Here is a 14,010-nt window from a genome sequence, read left to right as displayed (position 1 = left end):
AACTAGCAGTTCAGGAGAGCAGCTGCCTGGCTGACTGTCTAAACCAGTGTTTCCCAACCGGGGTGCCTCGGCACTCCTGTAAAAAAAAAATATTTTTTATATTTTTAAAATGTAAAAAAAAAAAAATGTAATATCCATTTCTGATGTCGCCAATAATTAGAGCTGCACTGAAATTCCAGCTGCTGAAAATTAGTTCACCGCTCAGGATTCACTTTCACGTGGTGTGACGCTCTGCGTATTATCTCGCTCTATGAGTGCGCTCCGCTCAGTCGCTCCACTCATATACCATCCATGCTCATCGGAACAGCAAAGTCCACTCAAAAATCGAGCGGACAGGAAACATCTATGTAGTACAGTATTGTTTCTGTTTGCAATAACCCTACTGTGCTGTAACAAGGTGTGGTAAATGGGCAACTCTGGTAATGCTGCCCTCTCATTCATTGATCTGCTAACCGTTATGCTCACGTGTCCTCTGATAATAATAGCTTTGTAGGATTAAACATTATTTGGATAATTGGTAAAAAAAAATGCTGTAAAATCAAAAATACACTGAGTGAGCAAAACTTTGTTTAATTACCATTATAACTAGCTATCTCACGATGTTTACATATGAATAAAAGCCTACATTAAAATCTGTCATATAAATTGTTCTTTTCATTAGAAATTAGCCTACTGATTGTCAAAAATAAATTCAAATATTGTGACAAAATTAATTTTGTAGGGTGCCACAAATTTGTTAAAATTTCCAAAGGGTGCCGCGACTAAAGAAAGGTTGGGAACTACTGGTCTAGACTACAGTGTCATTTCAAGAGTATTGACTTCACTTTAATTTCGTTCACGTTTACCGTATATTTTCTAAATATGTTACAGTATAGAGAAAGAGAGTCTGCTGTCATGTATTCAGTGTCTGGCGTACATTTGAGGGTGGGGGCTCACTGGAAAACAAGGATGTGAAATCATAACGCTGCAAACCAGGAAGACGAACACGAAACTTAAATTTCGGTGTATGACTAGTATCTGCGCGTTATCTTTGGATTGAAGTAATATATTAAACTGTGTTAAAACAGAAAATATTAAACGCGAACGACACCCCCTCCCTTTAAGCAAAGGTCAAAGTTCACAGGAAGCTGGGGGGCTGCCATTTTTCCCCCTGCTAACATGTTAAATGCTAAAAAGGCGAGGAGTGGTGGTCGCTGCTGAGTGCTTCTGTTTACTGGGTGTTTGCCATTCGTTTGCCTTTGTCTACCTCTTCCGTCGTATGCGTTCGGCTCTGTTGTTGAATAAAGGCGGCATGGAGAGGACAGAACAGCCGTGGAATTCCTCCTACACGTACCAGGTGAGCAAACACAGCGCCGAGATGCTACACAACCTCAACAGCCAGAGAAAAGATGGAGGCAGGTTTTGTGATGTTATCTTGCGCGTCGGAGAGGAGAGCTTCCCCGCGCACAAGGCAGTGTTGGCGGCGTGCAGCGAGTATTTTGAGTCGGTGTTCAGCTGTCAAACGGAAGACGACGGCCAGGGCAAGGAGCTGGAGATGCACACGATCAGCCCCAAAGTTTTCCGAGACATCCTGGACTTCGCGTACACCTCTAAGATCGTGGTGCGCCTGGAGTGCTTCCCGGAGCTCATGACCGCGGCGAAGTTTCTGCTCATGCGATCTGTCATCGAGATCTGTCAGGAGGTCATCAAACAATCCAACGTGCAGATCCTCGTGCCTCCTTCCCGAGGAGGCGAGCACAGCCTGTTCAGGGCCGCGGAGCAGCTGTCATACCCTCTGCCCGTGGACATGTCAAACGGGAGTGTGTCCAACGGCCCTGTGTTTACCGACAACAATGACAGTGACAGTGGCGATCCGACGCAGCCGAGAAACAGTTCGCAGCCGGCCGCTCCCGGAGCACCAGCGGGCGATCGCTTAGCGGTTTCCCCGTTGGAGTTTCCCAACAGCGACGGCTCCAAGCGAGGCAGAGGGAGACCCAAAAAAGAGCCCACAGCAGAGCCGATCACTTACAATAACAGCACTGCTCAAAACGAAAACGAGGGCATTTTCTCGTGCGGGGTTTGTGGTAAGATGTTTCCAGACGACGTCCAGTTGAGAAACCACGAGACGCAGCACGGGACGTTCACCGGCGGGGGGAGCACGGGAGCGGAGCTGGTCGCTGTGGACGGCCCGACGATGATCTCTCATCCCCAGTCGAGGTTTCAGGAAAACGGTCTGCCCGCGGACAACCGTAAACGCGAGAGAACGAGACGACACGTCGCGTGTGATCTGTGCGGGAAGGTCTTCCGAGACGTCTACCACCTCAACCGGCACAAACTGTCACATTCGGGCGAGAAACCGTACGCGTGTCCGGTGTGCGGGCTGCGCTTCAAACGCAAGGATAGGATGTCTTACCATGTGCGGTCTCACGACGGCTCGGTGGGTAAACCGTATGTCTGTCAAAGCTGCGGGAAAGGTTTCTCCAGGTGAGTGCAGTCATTTATAGATATATTCATTACAATTAGAGCATTCGTTTATGTATTTGTGTCATAAATTGTGATTTTTTTTGTAGGCCAGACCATCTGAATGGACATATTAAACAGGTTCACACCACAGAGAGACCTCACAAGTGTCAGGTGAGAAATACTAAACTTTATGTACTTACACATACTGGTAAAAAATGTATAGCCTGAATGCACTGTAAGTCACGGGACGTTCACCGGCGGCGTGAGCACCAGAGCGGAGCTGGTCGCTGTGGACGGCCCGACGATGATCTCTCATCCCCAGGCGCGGTTTCAGGAAAACGGACTGCCCGCGGACAACCGTAAACGCGAGAGGACGAGACGACACGTCGCGTGTGATCTGTGCGGGAAGGTCTTCCGAGACGTCTACCACCTCAACCGGCACAAACTGTCACATTCGGGCGAGAAACCGTACGCGTGTCCGGTGTGCGGGCTGCGCTTCAAACGCAAGGATAGGATGTCTTACCATGTGCGGTCTCACGACGGCTCGGTGGGTAAACCGTATGTCTGTCAAAGCTGCGGGAAAGGTTTCTCCAGGTGAGTGCAGTCATTTATAGATATATTCATTACAATTAGAGCATTCGTTTATGTATTTGTGTCATAAATTGTGATTTTTTTTGTAGGCCAGACCATCTGAATGGACATATTAAACAGGTTCACACCACAGAGAGACCTCACAAGTGTCAGGTGAGAAATACTAAACTTTATGTACTTACACATACTGGTAAAAAATGTATAGCCTGAATGCACTGTAAGTCGCTTTGGATAAAAGCGTCTGCTAAATGCATAAATTATTATTATTCTTATTATTATTATTATGTACTTATGTTGTTTCAAATGTGTATGACTTTCATTCAAAAAGTGAATTTCTGGAATCATATTCCAGTTACTCTTTTCCATATATTGAAGAGGACTGTCATACTCCAAAATGACAAAAAGCACCATAAAGTACAATAAACATGGTCCATACAAATTATGAAGTTTTGTGTGAGAAACAGACTTGGGACCAGTTGCATAAACATAGCCAATATCTTAAGACCGTGTCTTAAGAACGTCTCCGGTTACGTACGTAACCTCGGTTCTCTGAAAGGAGGGAACTTGATAGGGAACTAGTTTGACTAACTAGCAGGTATCCAAGCGATAATCAGTCTTAATTTTTGTATTCAAATTAGACAAATCTACCTTTTTATATAACTGACTTTAAAATATTTTGACCAGTCCTGCAGAAAATGTTAGATGACTATGCAACCGCCCCCTGAATTTGAATTGTTTTTCACTTAAAATCTTGGCACGTGAGCGAACATTTTTTTCAGTGAATTTAATTAATCATTTTTTAAAATCTTTTTAATGAATCAGTTGCTGCAGTTCACAAATTTGGTCTCACTTGCTGCGTCCTCATTCTCATGCTATCCATCCTAAATAATATTCAATTTTAGAATTAGTGTGTTCCAAATCGTTGTATGTTGAAATTAGTATTCCAAAGGTACCCTGATACATAAATTAAATTAACTGAAATGTGCAGTGTGTACATATGAGGACATTTTAAGACTGACAGGCCATTTTACAGTGACAGGATGCAAGTAACTGTGACAGAGTGGTCCATTAAAGACACAGTTATGACCTGATGGTAGTATTTCCCAAAACTTGTCTACTCTACTTGAAGTTGGTGAATTAAGATGCAGCAAATGACTCATTCACAAACCAGATTGATCAGGTTAGTTTAACTTGTAGTTATTATCAAGCTACAGTGGGTTTACGGGGTGAAATAGCTGTTGTGTGTCATATCTGCTTTTTCGGAGCATGCACACAACAGTCAGGCCAACTGTAGTCTGATTAACATGTATACATGCTAGACAAAGCCAAAGTACAGTTGAATTATCTGTTAGTCTGTTAGTTTAACTTTGCAAAAACCTGACTGGCACGATTTTAGACAGACTGAAATACAACTTTTAAAGTGCGTGTAAAAGCACTGGTGGTCACAGTGGTTAGCAGTTTGCTGCAGGGGATGAATATCAGTAAATAATGACTTAAAGTCGGCATGAAACTTGCAATTATCTTTTCTACCCTACTGTGACATATACAGTGGGTACGGAAAGTATTCAGACCCCCTTAAATTTTTCACTCTTTGTTATATTGCAGCCATTTGCTAAAATCATTTAAGTTATTTTTTTTCCTCATTATGGTACACACAGCACCCCATATTGACAGAAAAACACAGAATTGTTGACATTTTTGCAGATTTATTAAAAAAGAAAAACTGAAATATCACATGGTCCTAAGTATTCAGACCCTTTGCTCAGTATTTAGTAGAAGCACCCTTTTGATCTAATACAGAGTCTTTTTGGGAAAGATGCAACAAGTTTTTCACATCTGGATTTGGGGATCCTCTGCCATTCCTCCTTGCAGATCCTCTCCAGTTCTGTCAGGTTGGATGGTAAACGTTGGTGGACAGCCATTTTTAGGTCTCTCCAGAGATGCTCAATTGGGTTTAAGTCAGGGCTCTGGCTGGGCCATTCAAGAACAGTCACAGAGTTGTTGTGAAGCCACTCCTTCGTTATTTTAGCTGTGTGCTTAGGGTCATTGTCTTGTTGGAAGGTAAACCTTCGGCCCAGTCTGAGGTCCTGAGCACTCTGGAGAAGGTTTTTGTCCAGGATATCCCTGTACTTGGCCGCATTCATCTTTCCCTCGATTGCAACCAGTTGTCCTGTCCCTGCAGCTGAAAAACACCCCCACAGCATGATGCTGCCACCACCATGCTTCACTGTTGGGTCTGTATTGGACAGGTGATGAGCAGTGCCTGGTTTTCTCCACACATACCGCTTAGAATTAAGGCCAAAAAGTTCTCATCAGACCAGAGAATCTTATTTCTCACCATCTTGGAGTCCTTCAGGTGTTTTTTCATGTGTCTTGCACTGAGGAGAGGCTTCCGTCGGGCCACTCTGCCATAAAGCCCCGACTGGTGGAGGGCTGCAGTGATGGTTGACTTTCTACAACTTTCTCCCATCTCCCGACTGCATCTCTGGAGCTCAGCCACAGTGATCTTTGGGTTCTTCTTTACCTCTCTCACCAAGGCACTTCTCCCCTGATAGCTCAGTTTGGCCGGACGGCCAGCTCTAGGAAGGGTTCTGGTCGTCCCAAACGTCTTCCATTTAAGGATTATGGAGGCCACTGTGCTCTTAGGAACCTTAAGTGCAGCAGAATTTTTTTTGTAACCTTGGCCAGATCTGTGCCTTGCCACAATTCTGTCTCTGAGCTCTTCAGGTGCTGTGTGTACATTAATGAGGAAAAAAATTTACTTAAATGATTTTAGCAAATGGCTGCAATATAACAAAGAGTGAAAAATTTAAGGGGGTCTGAATACTTTCCGTACCCACTGTATATGAGTACAACAACTTCTCGAACAAGAAAAATGGAGGGTGGGACTTGATTTTGTCTTTTGAACATTGACTGTGCTAATGTTTTTGATTAAAAATTGCAAGGGTAGGCTACATGAATGTAAAAAAGTGATGTGCACAGATGAATCATTTATAATAAACACTGCATGAATTTAAAATTCCAATTTTTTCAACAGAATATTGGTGACATTAAATTTTTGTTGGTTCTTCACTCAAATCTGTAATATAATTTGGCTCCAAAATATTTGTAATATGTAACACACAAGTCATATTGACCACTTTTAGGATGGGATGATCCTTTAATGATGCCTTTTTATTGTTTTGGATGTTGTTTTGACAGCCCAGGTCCTCATTCACATTCATTATATGTAGAAGATTGAAATTTAAATATTTGAGTGAGCTCCTCCATTAAATCAACCTTCTGTTTGTGATAACACTCCAAAAAATGATCTCTCAGAAAATGCTTCTAAACCATATCTTGAAATGTCTCAGATTTGCAACGCATCCTTCGCAACACGAGATCGCCTGAGGTCACACCTAGCATGCCATGAAGATAAGATACCATGTCAAGTGTGTGGGAAATTCCTCCGGGCTGCCTACATGACCGACCACTTGAAAAAACACAGTGAAGGACCTCATAACTACTGTGGAATATGCAACAAAGGTACTGGTCAAACATGCATTTAAATGAACTAATGTTTCAAAAGCTTATATAGATAGCAGAACCTGTGCTGTGGATTTGTATGAAATTCCCAGCTAATGATCCATGTTTTTATTGCCAATGACACCATCCTTAATAAGTTAGTTTAGGCTTATTTATAAATGCAGTAAACCGTCTAAGGGGAAAAGGCTTGAGTTTTAAACAGCAGTACTGAAAAGGTTTGTGGCTTGTACTTTATATTTTTCAAAGCCATAGAATAATCTTCTGATTAATAAGACTGAGTATTGTTCTGCTTTTTGTTTTATTGTTTTTATTTGTTTTTCCTACTTGTTCTTCCGATGGTCTCAGGTTTTTCTACTGCATCCTACTTAAAGGTGCACATAAAAACGCACCACAGCTCGTCCATGCTCCCTTCCTCTGCAGCACATCAGTTCCCTGAACCACGCACCAACAGACCACAGACACACAACGGCGCCCCCTACCACTCAGGATGCCAGTGCGCAGTGGAAGGCAAGCAAGCCTCTCCCCACAGCGTCAAATTGTTGCTCACTCGCTTGCTGTCTTTTTCACTGCTGCTAATCAGATGCTGCATCTGCTTGCATAAAAACTCACCCACAAACACAGATTGTAGCGCTGCGCATCTTTCATTTATTGCAGCATAGCGTGCAGGGACTCAAGGTTATGTTGTTTAGAATTTGGCTGTTCTGCTCTATATCACACCATCTTTCAGGACTTTTCTCTCAGTGGATGAGAAAGGATGTTTGTTGCTGAAAGTATGGGTTGTGTTTCACTTTTTAAGAGGAAAGTTAAGGGATGAGTTTCTTTAGCTCAGCTAGTAGAGTTAGAGAGCAAGACGGATACCAAAATGTGCAATTGTAATGAACTTTTGTATGACTGATGAAGTATTGCATATGTAGAGTTGTAATTTTGTAAACTTTAGGGTTTTTGATTATAATGGATAGCTGCCAGATGTAAATTCTAAGAACGATATTCAAAATATTCAAGCTTCTTTTTAAAGACATTATTTGACTTACAGGAAAAATACTAAAAGGAGACTAAAATTATTTATTTTTAAAAGGAATAGTTCACCCAAAAATGAAAATTTGCTGAAAATGTATTCACCCTTAGGCCAAGAAGATGCAGATGAGTTTTATTGTTCATTGGAACAGATCTGGAGAAATTTCAGCATTACTTCACTTGCTCACCAATGAATCCTCTGCAGTGCAGCTGATAAAAGCATCTCAATAATCCACAAGTAATTCACACGACTCCAGTCCATCAGTTAACATCTAGTGAAGTAAAAACTGTGTGTTTGTAAAAATGCCAAATCCATTATTAAGGCATTTTAACTTTAAACCATCACTTCTGGCCAAAATACAAGTCCATAGTCTATAATAATGCTTAGTCTGGATTACTTATTATGATGTTTTCATTAGCTGTTTGGGCTCTAATTCTGATGGCACCCATTCAATGCAGAGGATCCATTGGTGAGCAAGTTTCTCCAGATCTGTTCCAATGAACAAACATTTTCATTTTTGGGTGAACTATTACTTCAGGTTTCGTCAGTAGTCTTGATTTAAATAAACTGAATTTAGAGATACAATTGATTTAAGTCATGAGTTAAATAATAGTTGCAGCCCTATCAATCAGCTTTGTCTGCTAGTCACTTACATTGCTGCTGACCAATTTAGCATGGCCATGTGTCCATTCTGTGTGGCTTACTATCATCTCCATCAAGTGCTGGCATAATGAAAGCGTTTTTGATCCTTCATTCATTCATGCATGTCCACATAAGTGCACATGTACACGCTGTGCATTGTTTCTGTGGATTTAATGGACCTTTTTCAAACAATTATTGCCATAAAATCCAGCAGCTTGTGATTGGGAATGTCTTTATTGAACATGATGGGAAACAATATGGAGGCAGCATTTTTTTTTTCTAAAGGACTGTGAGTATTCCAGAATCTTACCTGGCCGGTTTGATACGCGCTTCGAAACGAAACATTAGCAAATGTTTCGAAGCTTCGTGAAGCGGTGATTCGAACGCGCCCATTACTAGGGTACATGCATTAAAAAAGTGATGTGCACAGATATATCATTTATAATAAACACTGCGATATTCCATTGAGAAAAGTGAAATTTTGATTTTCATGGTGACAAGATGGTTCTTCACTCAAAGCTATAATATAATTTGGCTTCAAAAGATTTGTAATATGTAACATGTTATTACTAGTCATATTGAACACTTTCAGGATGGGATGATCCTTTAATGATGCTTTTTTTGTTGTTGTTTTAGATCTCGACTGCTCAGGTCCTCGTTCACATTCATTATATGTACTAGAGTGGAATTTAAATATTTGAGTGAACACCTCCATTAAATCAACTTTCTGTTTTGATAACACTCTCAAAAATGATCTCTCGGAAAATGCTTGTAAACCATATCTTGAAATGTCTCAGATTTGCAACGCATCTTTCGCAACACGAGATCGCCTGAGGTCACACCTAGCATGCCATGAAGATAAGATACCATGTCAAGTGTGTGGGAAATTCCTCCGGGCTGCCTACATGACCGACCACTTGAAAAAACACAGTGAAGGACCTCATAACTACTGTGGAATATGCAACAAAGGTACTGGTCAGACACGCATTGAAAATAACTCATTTTATCAAGGCGTTGCTTATAAACACAGCAGAACTTGTGCTTACAAAATACCCAGCTAATGATCCACATTTTCATTGCCACTGACACCATCCTTAGTAAGTTAGCTTAGGCTCACAGAAACTGTTTGGCTTATTAATGCAGAAAACTGTCTAAGGGGAAAAGGCTGAAGTTTTAAATAGTAGTACTGAAAAGGTTTGTGGCTTATGCTTTATATTTTTTGAAAGCCATAGAGTAATCTTCTGATTAATAAGACTAAGAGTATTGTTCTGTTTTATTGTTTTTATTTGTTTTTCCTACTTGTTCTTCCGATGGTCTCAGGTTTTTCTACTGCATCCTACTTAAAGGTGCATGTAAAAATGCACCACAGCTCGTCCATGCTCCCTTCCTCTGCAGCACATCAGTTCCCTGAACCACGCACCAACAGACCACAGACACACAACGGCGCCCCCTACCACTCAGGATGCCAGTGCGCAGTGGAAGGCAAGCAAGCCTCTCCCCACAGCGTCAAATTGTTGCTCACTCGCTTGCTGTCTTTTTCACTGCTGCTAATCAGATGCTGCATCTGCTTGCATAAAAACTCACCCACAAACACAGATTGTAGCGCTGCGCATCTTTCATTTATTGCAGCATAGCGTGCAGGGACTCAAGGTTATGTTGTTTAGAATTTGGCTGTTCTGCTCTATATCACACCATCTTTCAGGACTTTTCTCTCAGTGGATGAGAAAGGATGTTTGTTGCTGAAAGTATGGGTTGTGTTTCACTTTTTAAGAGGAAAGTTAAGGGATGAGTTTCTTTAGCTCAGCTAGTAGAGTTAGAGAGCAAGACGGATACCAAAATGTGCAATTGTAATGAACTTTTGTATGACTGATGAAGTATTGCATATGTAGAGTTGTAATTTTGTAAACTTTAGGGTTTTTGATTATAATGGATAGCTGCCAGATGTAAATTCTAAGAACGATATTCAAAATATTCAAGCTTCTTTTTAAAGACATTATTTGACTTACAGGAAAAATACTAAAAGGAGACTAAAATTATTTATTTTTAAAAGGAATAGTTCACCCAAAAATGAAAATTTGCTGAAAATGTATTCACCCTTAGGCCAAGAAGATGCAGATGAGTTTTATTGTTCATTGGAACAGATCTGGAGAAATTTCAGCATTACTTCACTTGCTCACCAATGAATCCTCTGCAGTGCAGCTGATAAAAGCATCTCAATAATCCACAAGTAATTCACACGACTCCAGTCCATCAGTTAACATCTAGTGAAGTAAAAACTGTGTGTTTGTAAAAATGCCAAATCCATTATTAAGGCATTTTAACTTTAAACCATCACTTCTGGCCAAAATACAAGTCCATAGTCTATAATAATGCTTAGTCTGGATTACTTATTATGATGTTTTCATTAGCTGTTTGGGCTCTAATTCTGATGGCACCCATTCAATGCAGAGGATCCATTGGTGAGCAAGTTTCTCCAGATCTGTTCCAATGAACAAACATTTTCATTTTTGGGTGAACTATTACTTCAGGTTTCGTCAGTAGTCTTGATTTAAATAAACTGAATTTAGAGATACAATTGATTTAAGTCATGAGTTAAATAATAGTTGCAGCCCTATCAATCAGCTTTGTCTGCTAGTCACTTACATTGCTGCTGACCAATTTAGCATGGCCATGTGTCCATTCTGTGTGGCTTACTATCATCTCCATCAAGTGCTGGCATAATGAAAGCGTTTTTGATCCTTCATTCATTCATGCATGTCCACATAAGTGCACATGTACACGCTGTGCATTGTTTCTGTGGATTTAATGGACCTTTTTCAAACAATTATTGCCATAAAATCCAGCAGCTTGTGATTGGGAATGTCTTTATTGAACATGATGGGAAACAATATGGAGGCAGCATTTTTTTTTTCTAAAGGACTGTGTTCTAGAATCTTTCCATGATTCCTTCGTAATGGAGACGCCAAGAATTATTCAAATGAAATGTTTTTCTTGTTTCAAGTGGGTTAATAGGCAAAACTTAATGCAGAAATACATCAGAAAGGCAGCATTAACATTTTTTTTTCTAAAGGACTGTGTTCTAGAATCTTTCCATGATTCCTTCGTAATGGAGACGCCAAGAATTATTCAAATGAAATGTTTTTCTTGTTTCAAGTGGGTTAATAGGCAAAACTTAATGCAGAAATACATCAGAAAGGCAGCATTAACTTTACATCAGTACAGAATTGTCATTACAGTATCACTCCAACAGTATCATTGAGCTGCTGGCTTGGCATGTAATGAAAGAAAAAGATTCATTCATTTAAAAGTTATCTTAGCTTTGAACAAACGATTTTCATAATTTTTTATGGTTTCTGAACTGATGTGAAGCTAGTGGTCATCTGACTGTATTGACTGCGAATTGTCCCCCTTGGCCTCTCTGTCTGTTCCTCTATCCATATCTCCTACCTCTTGGGGGCGGTTAATGGTGGTGTAGACCTTTGCACCAGTCGCCGGCTCCTGGTTACCTTTCCCGAGACAGAGGGGTCTTTTCGGGGGCTAACTGGGCCAGTTCTACCCCAGCCCGTCCCTCCGGCCCTGGGCCTGCAGCCTGAGCTGCTTCTGGGCAAGCCAGGTCCAACTCCCTATTTCTGGGAGTGCCGCTCTTCTGGAGCACCAGGGTTTCCTCTTCATGGACCTCTTACAGGTCAGTACGGGCTGTTTGGAGGGTGGCAATGTGGTGAGCCAAAGAACTGAGGATGTCTGGATGCTGTAACCGATAAGTCTGGTGCAAATATCTGCTAAGCACAGTTGACTTTTACAAGATAAGTAAAATATTGGTCTGAATTAAGTGCTTACATAATTGGCTCGTCAGTATTTTGCTCATGCTTTTGTCTGGTGGTTCTCAGTGCTGCTTGATTTTCATCTGTTTGCTTTAACAGCACCCACTTCTGACCTCTTTTGTTTTTCGTAGTTTATACTTTGGAAGAACTGGACTGTATTTAATCCTAGTTCTAGTTCATAAAATGCCCTGTAGCCAACTGGAGTTTAAATTATAATTATGTAATTATATTCTGAGTACAAAATAGTGGAATAGAGTTAAAGAGCCTGGAACTCTAGACCCTTGGTACTCAATGTGTTGCTATAGAGATTCAATGTGTGACTCTTTAATGACAGTGTTGTAGCACAAGTTCTCATTTTTCCCTAATAAGGTGCTTCTTAGCCAATCAGAAATGATATTTTGGTCTCATGCTCTGAAGTGTCGCAGCTAGGAGACCTACTTGGCTAGTTCAGGCTAAATTTCAATAATATACATGTGGAAAAAAGCACTAAAAAATAGTAAAGAATTGGGACTCAATTTTTCATGGTTGTTGATTGGTATGGGAAAAGTGTCTACTTTGTGGCGAAGAAGTCTCAACATTTTTAAAGGGATAGTTTGCTTAAAAATGAAAATTGTCTTCATTTACTCACCTCCATGTTGTTCCAAAACTGTTTGACTTTATTTCTTTTGTGGAACATAAAATAAGAAATTGAGATATTTTCTTGTCCATACAATATAAATCGATGGGCTCCAATGTTGTTTGGTTCCCAGAGTTCTTCAAAATATCTTCTATGGTGTTCCATGGAAGGAAGAAATTCATACAGGTTTGGAACAACTTGAGGGTGAGTAAATAATGACCGAAATTATGAAACCTTGAAAACAAAAAGAATTAATCATTTTTGCTTCCAAACTAAAGTTAAGTGGCACTGCTCTAGAGCCTAGAGGTACTCAGTGGACTGAATAATCTGAATCTGAATTATTTTTCCTTTAGGTGCTGGACACAGTAGGATGCAGTTTCCATTATTTCTCTTTCTTAACCAAAGTATAATAGCACAAAAAATTAGACAAGCCACAATATAATGTTCAGTGATAGCCAAGCTGTTTTTATATTGAAACAGGTTTACACAAGTAGTTGTTGTGGTCACGAGGGTTCAGGTATAAAGGAAATCATTTTGTTTTTAGATATGTTGCTAAATGTGAGGCTCCTTCTCTCTTCCTATATATCTCTCTGTCCCCCTCCTTCTCTGATATCCCCTTCCCCACTCTGTGTTTACCTCAGATGGGCAGGAGAATGCTGGGAAATGCCCCCATCAGGATTCTGATGGATCGGATGCAGTTTTCGGTGACCTTTCCAACGGAACGGACCTCAAAGCTGAACAGAAAGTTGAAGGAGAAGAAATGGAGGTGACATCTTTCATCTTCAATGGCCAACCTGAGGATGCAGGGACCTTGCCGGGGGGATCCAAAAACATCCAAAAAATAGACCAAGAAAAGAAGTTTGCGTGCGGCGATTGCGGCCAGACCTTCCGCACAAAGTCTTACCTCAACAAGCACCATCACCGGGTTCATAAGAAACGTGCTGCGGCCGGGTCCGGTCTCGGTGATCTCGGCTCACCCTTTTCCCCCCAACAAAATATGTCACTTCTTGAATCCTTTGGTTTTCAGATCGTCCAGTCAGCCTTTGCCTCCTCACTAGTGGACTCCGAGATGGGCAGCAGTGGAATTGGTTTAGGGGAGAAATGACCCCTTTGAGATACAGACATTTCTTATAACCTTTTTGGAAAACCAAACGTTTTATAACTGCGAGTTTAGTCTGTTGTCTCATACTCTTTGACGCCATATGTAGACTTATTTTATTATTATTTTTTTTTGCTTTTCTTACTATTGAAATGTTTGTTAATGTTTTGACTTTGCCATCATGGATGCCATCTTGGTGTGAAGCAGCTAATCTGTTTATTCCACTTTGGACAAATCCTCAATTTCATTGGTCTATCCT

At 40.8% G+C, this 14,010-nt stretch overlaps 1 protein-coding gene across 1 annotated transcript; it reads left to right on the top strand.

Annotated features, from left to right (window-relative positions):
- Nucleotides 1–1,104: 1,104 nt before the first annotated feature.
- LOC107568192 (POZ-, AT hook-, and zinc finger-containing protein 1-like) lies at nt 1,105–14,010 on the top strand. The gene is made up of 6 exons (XM_016254117.1): nt 1,105–2,463; nt 2,550–2,613; nt 6,387–6,558; nt 6,904–7,065; nt 11,691–11,900; nt 13,294–14,010. The coding sequence occupies exons 1-6, from the start codon at nt 1,166–1,168 to the stop codon at nt 13,755–13,757; spliced, it is 2,370 nt and encodes a 789-aa protein (XP_016109603.1). The 5' UTR covers nt 1,105–1,165; the 3' UTR covers nt 13,758–14,010.

This window comes from Sinocyclocheilus grahami, unplaced genomic scaffold (assembly GCF_001515645.1).
Source record: "Sinocyclocheilus grahami isolate Dianchi unplaced genomic scaffold, SAMN03320097.WGS_v1.1 scaffold1224.1, whole genome shotgun sequence".
NCBI lineage: Eukaryota > Metazoa > Chordata > Actinopteri > Cypriniformes > Cyprinidae > Sinocyclocheilus > Sinocyclocheilus grahami.
The sequence above is the reverse complement of the archived record's forward strand: the minus strand, read 5'-3'. Positions and strand labels throughout refer to the sequence as shown.

Bases quoted from the DNA above. Each gene is read 5' to 3' on its own strand.
- LOC107568192 (XM_016254117.1), top strand. From the start codon at position 1,166: ATGCTAAAAAGGCGAGGAGTGGTGGTCGCTGCTGAGTGCTTCTGTTTA. The intron at 2,614-6,386 runs GTGAGAAATACT...GAAATGTCTCAG, and splicing joins AGAGACCTCACAAGTGTCAG to ATTTGCAACGCATCCTTCGC. The intron at 11,901-13,293 runs GTCAGTACGGGC...TGTTTACCTCAG, and splicing joins TCTTCATGGACCTCTTACAG to ATGGGCAGGAGAATGCTGGG.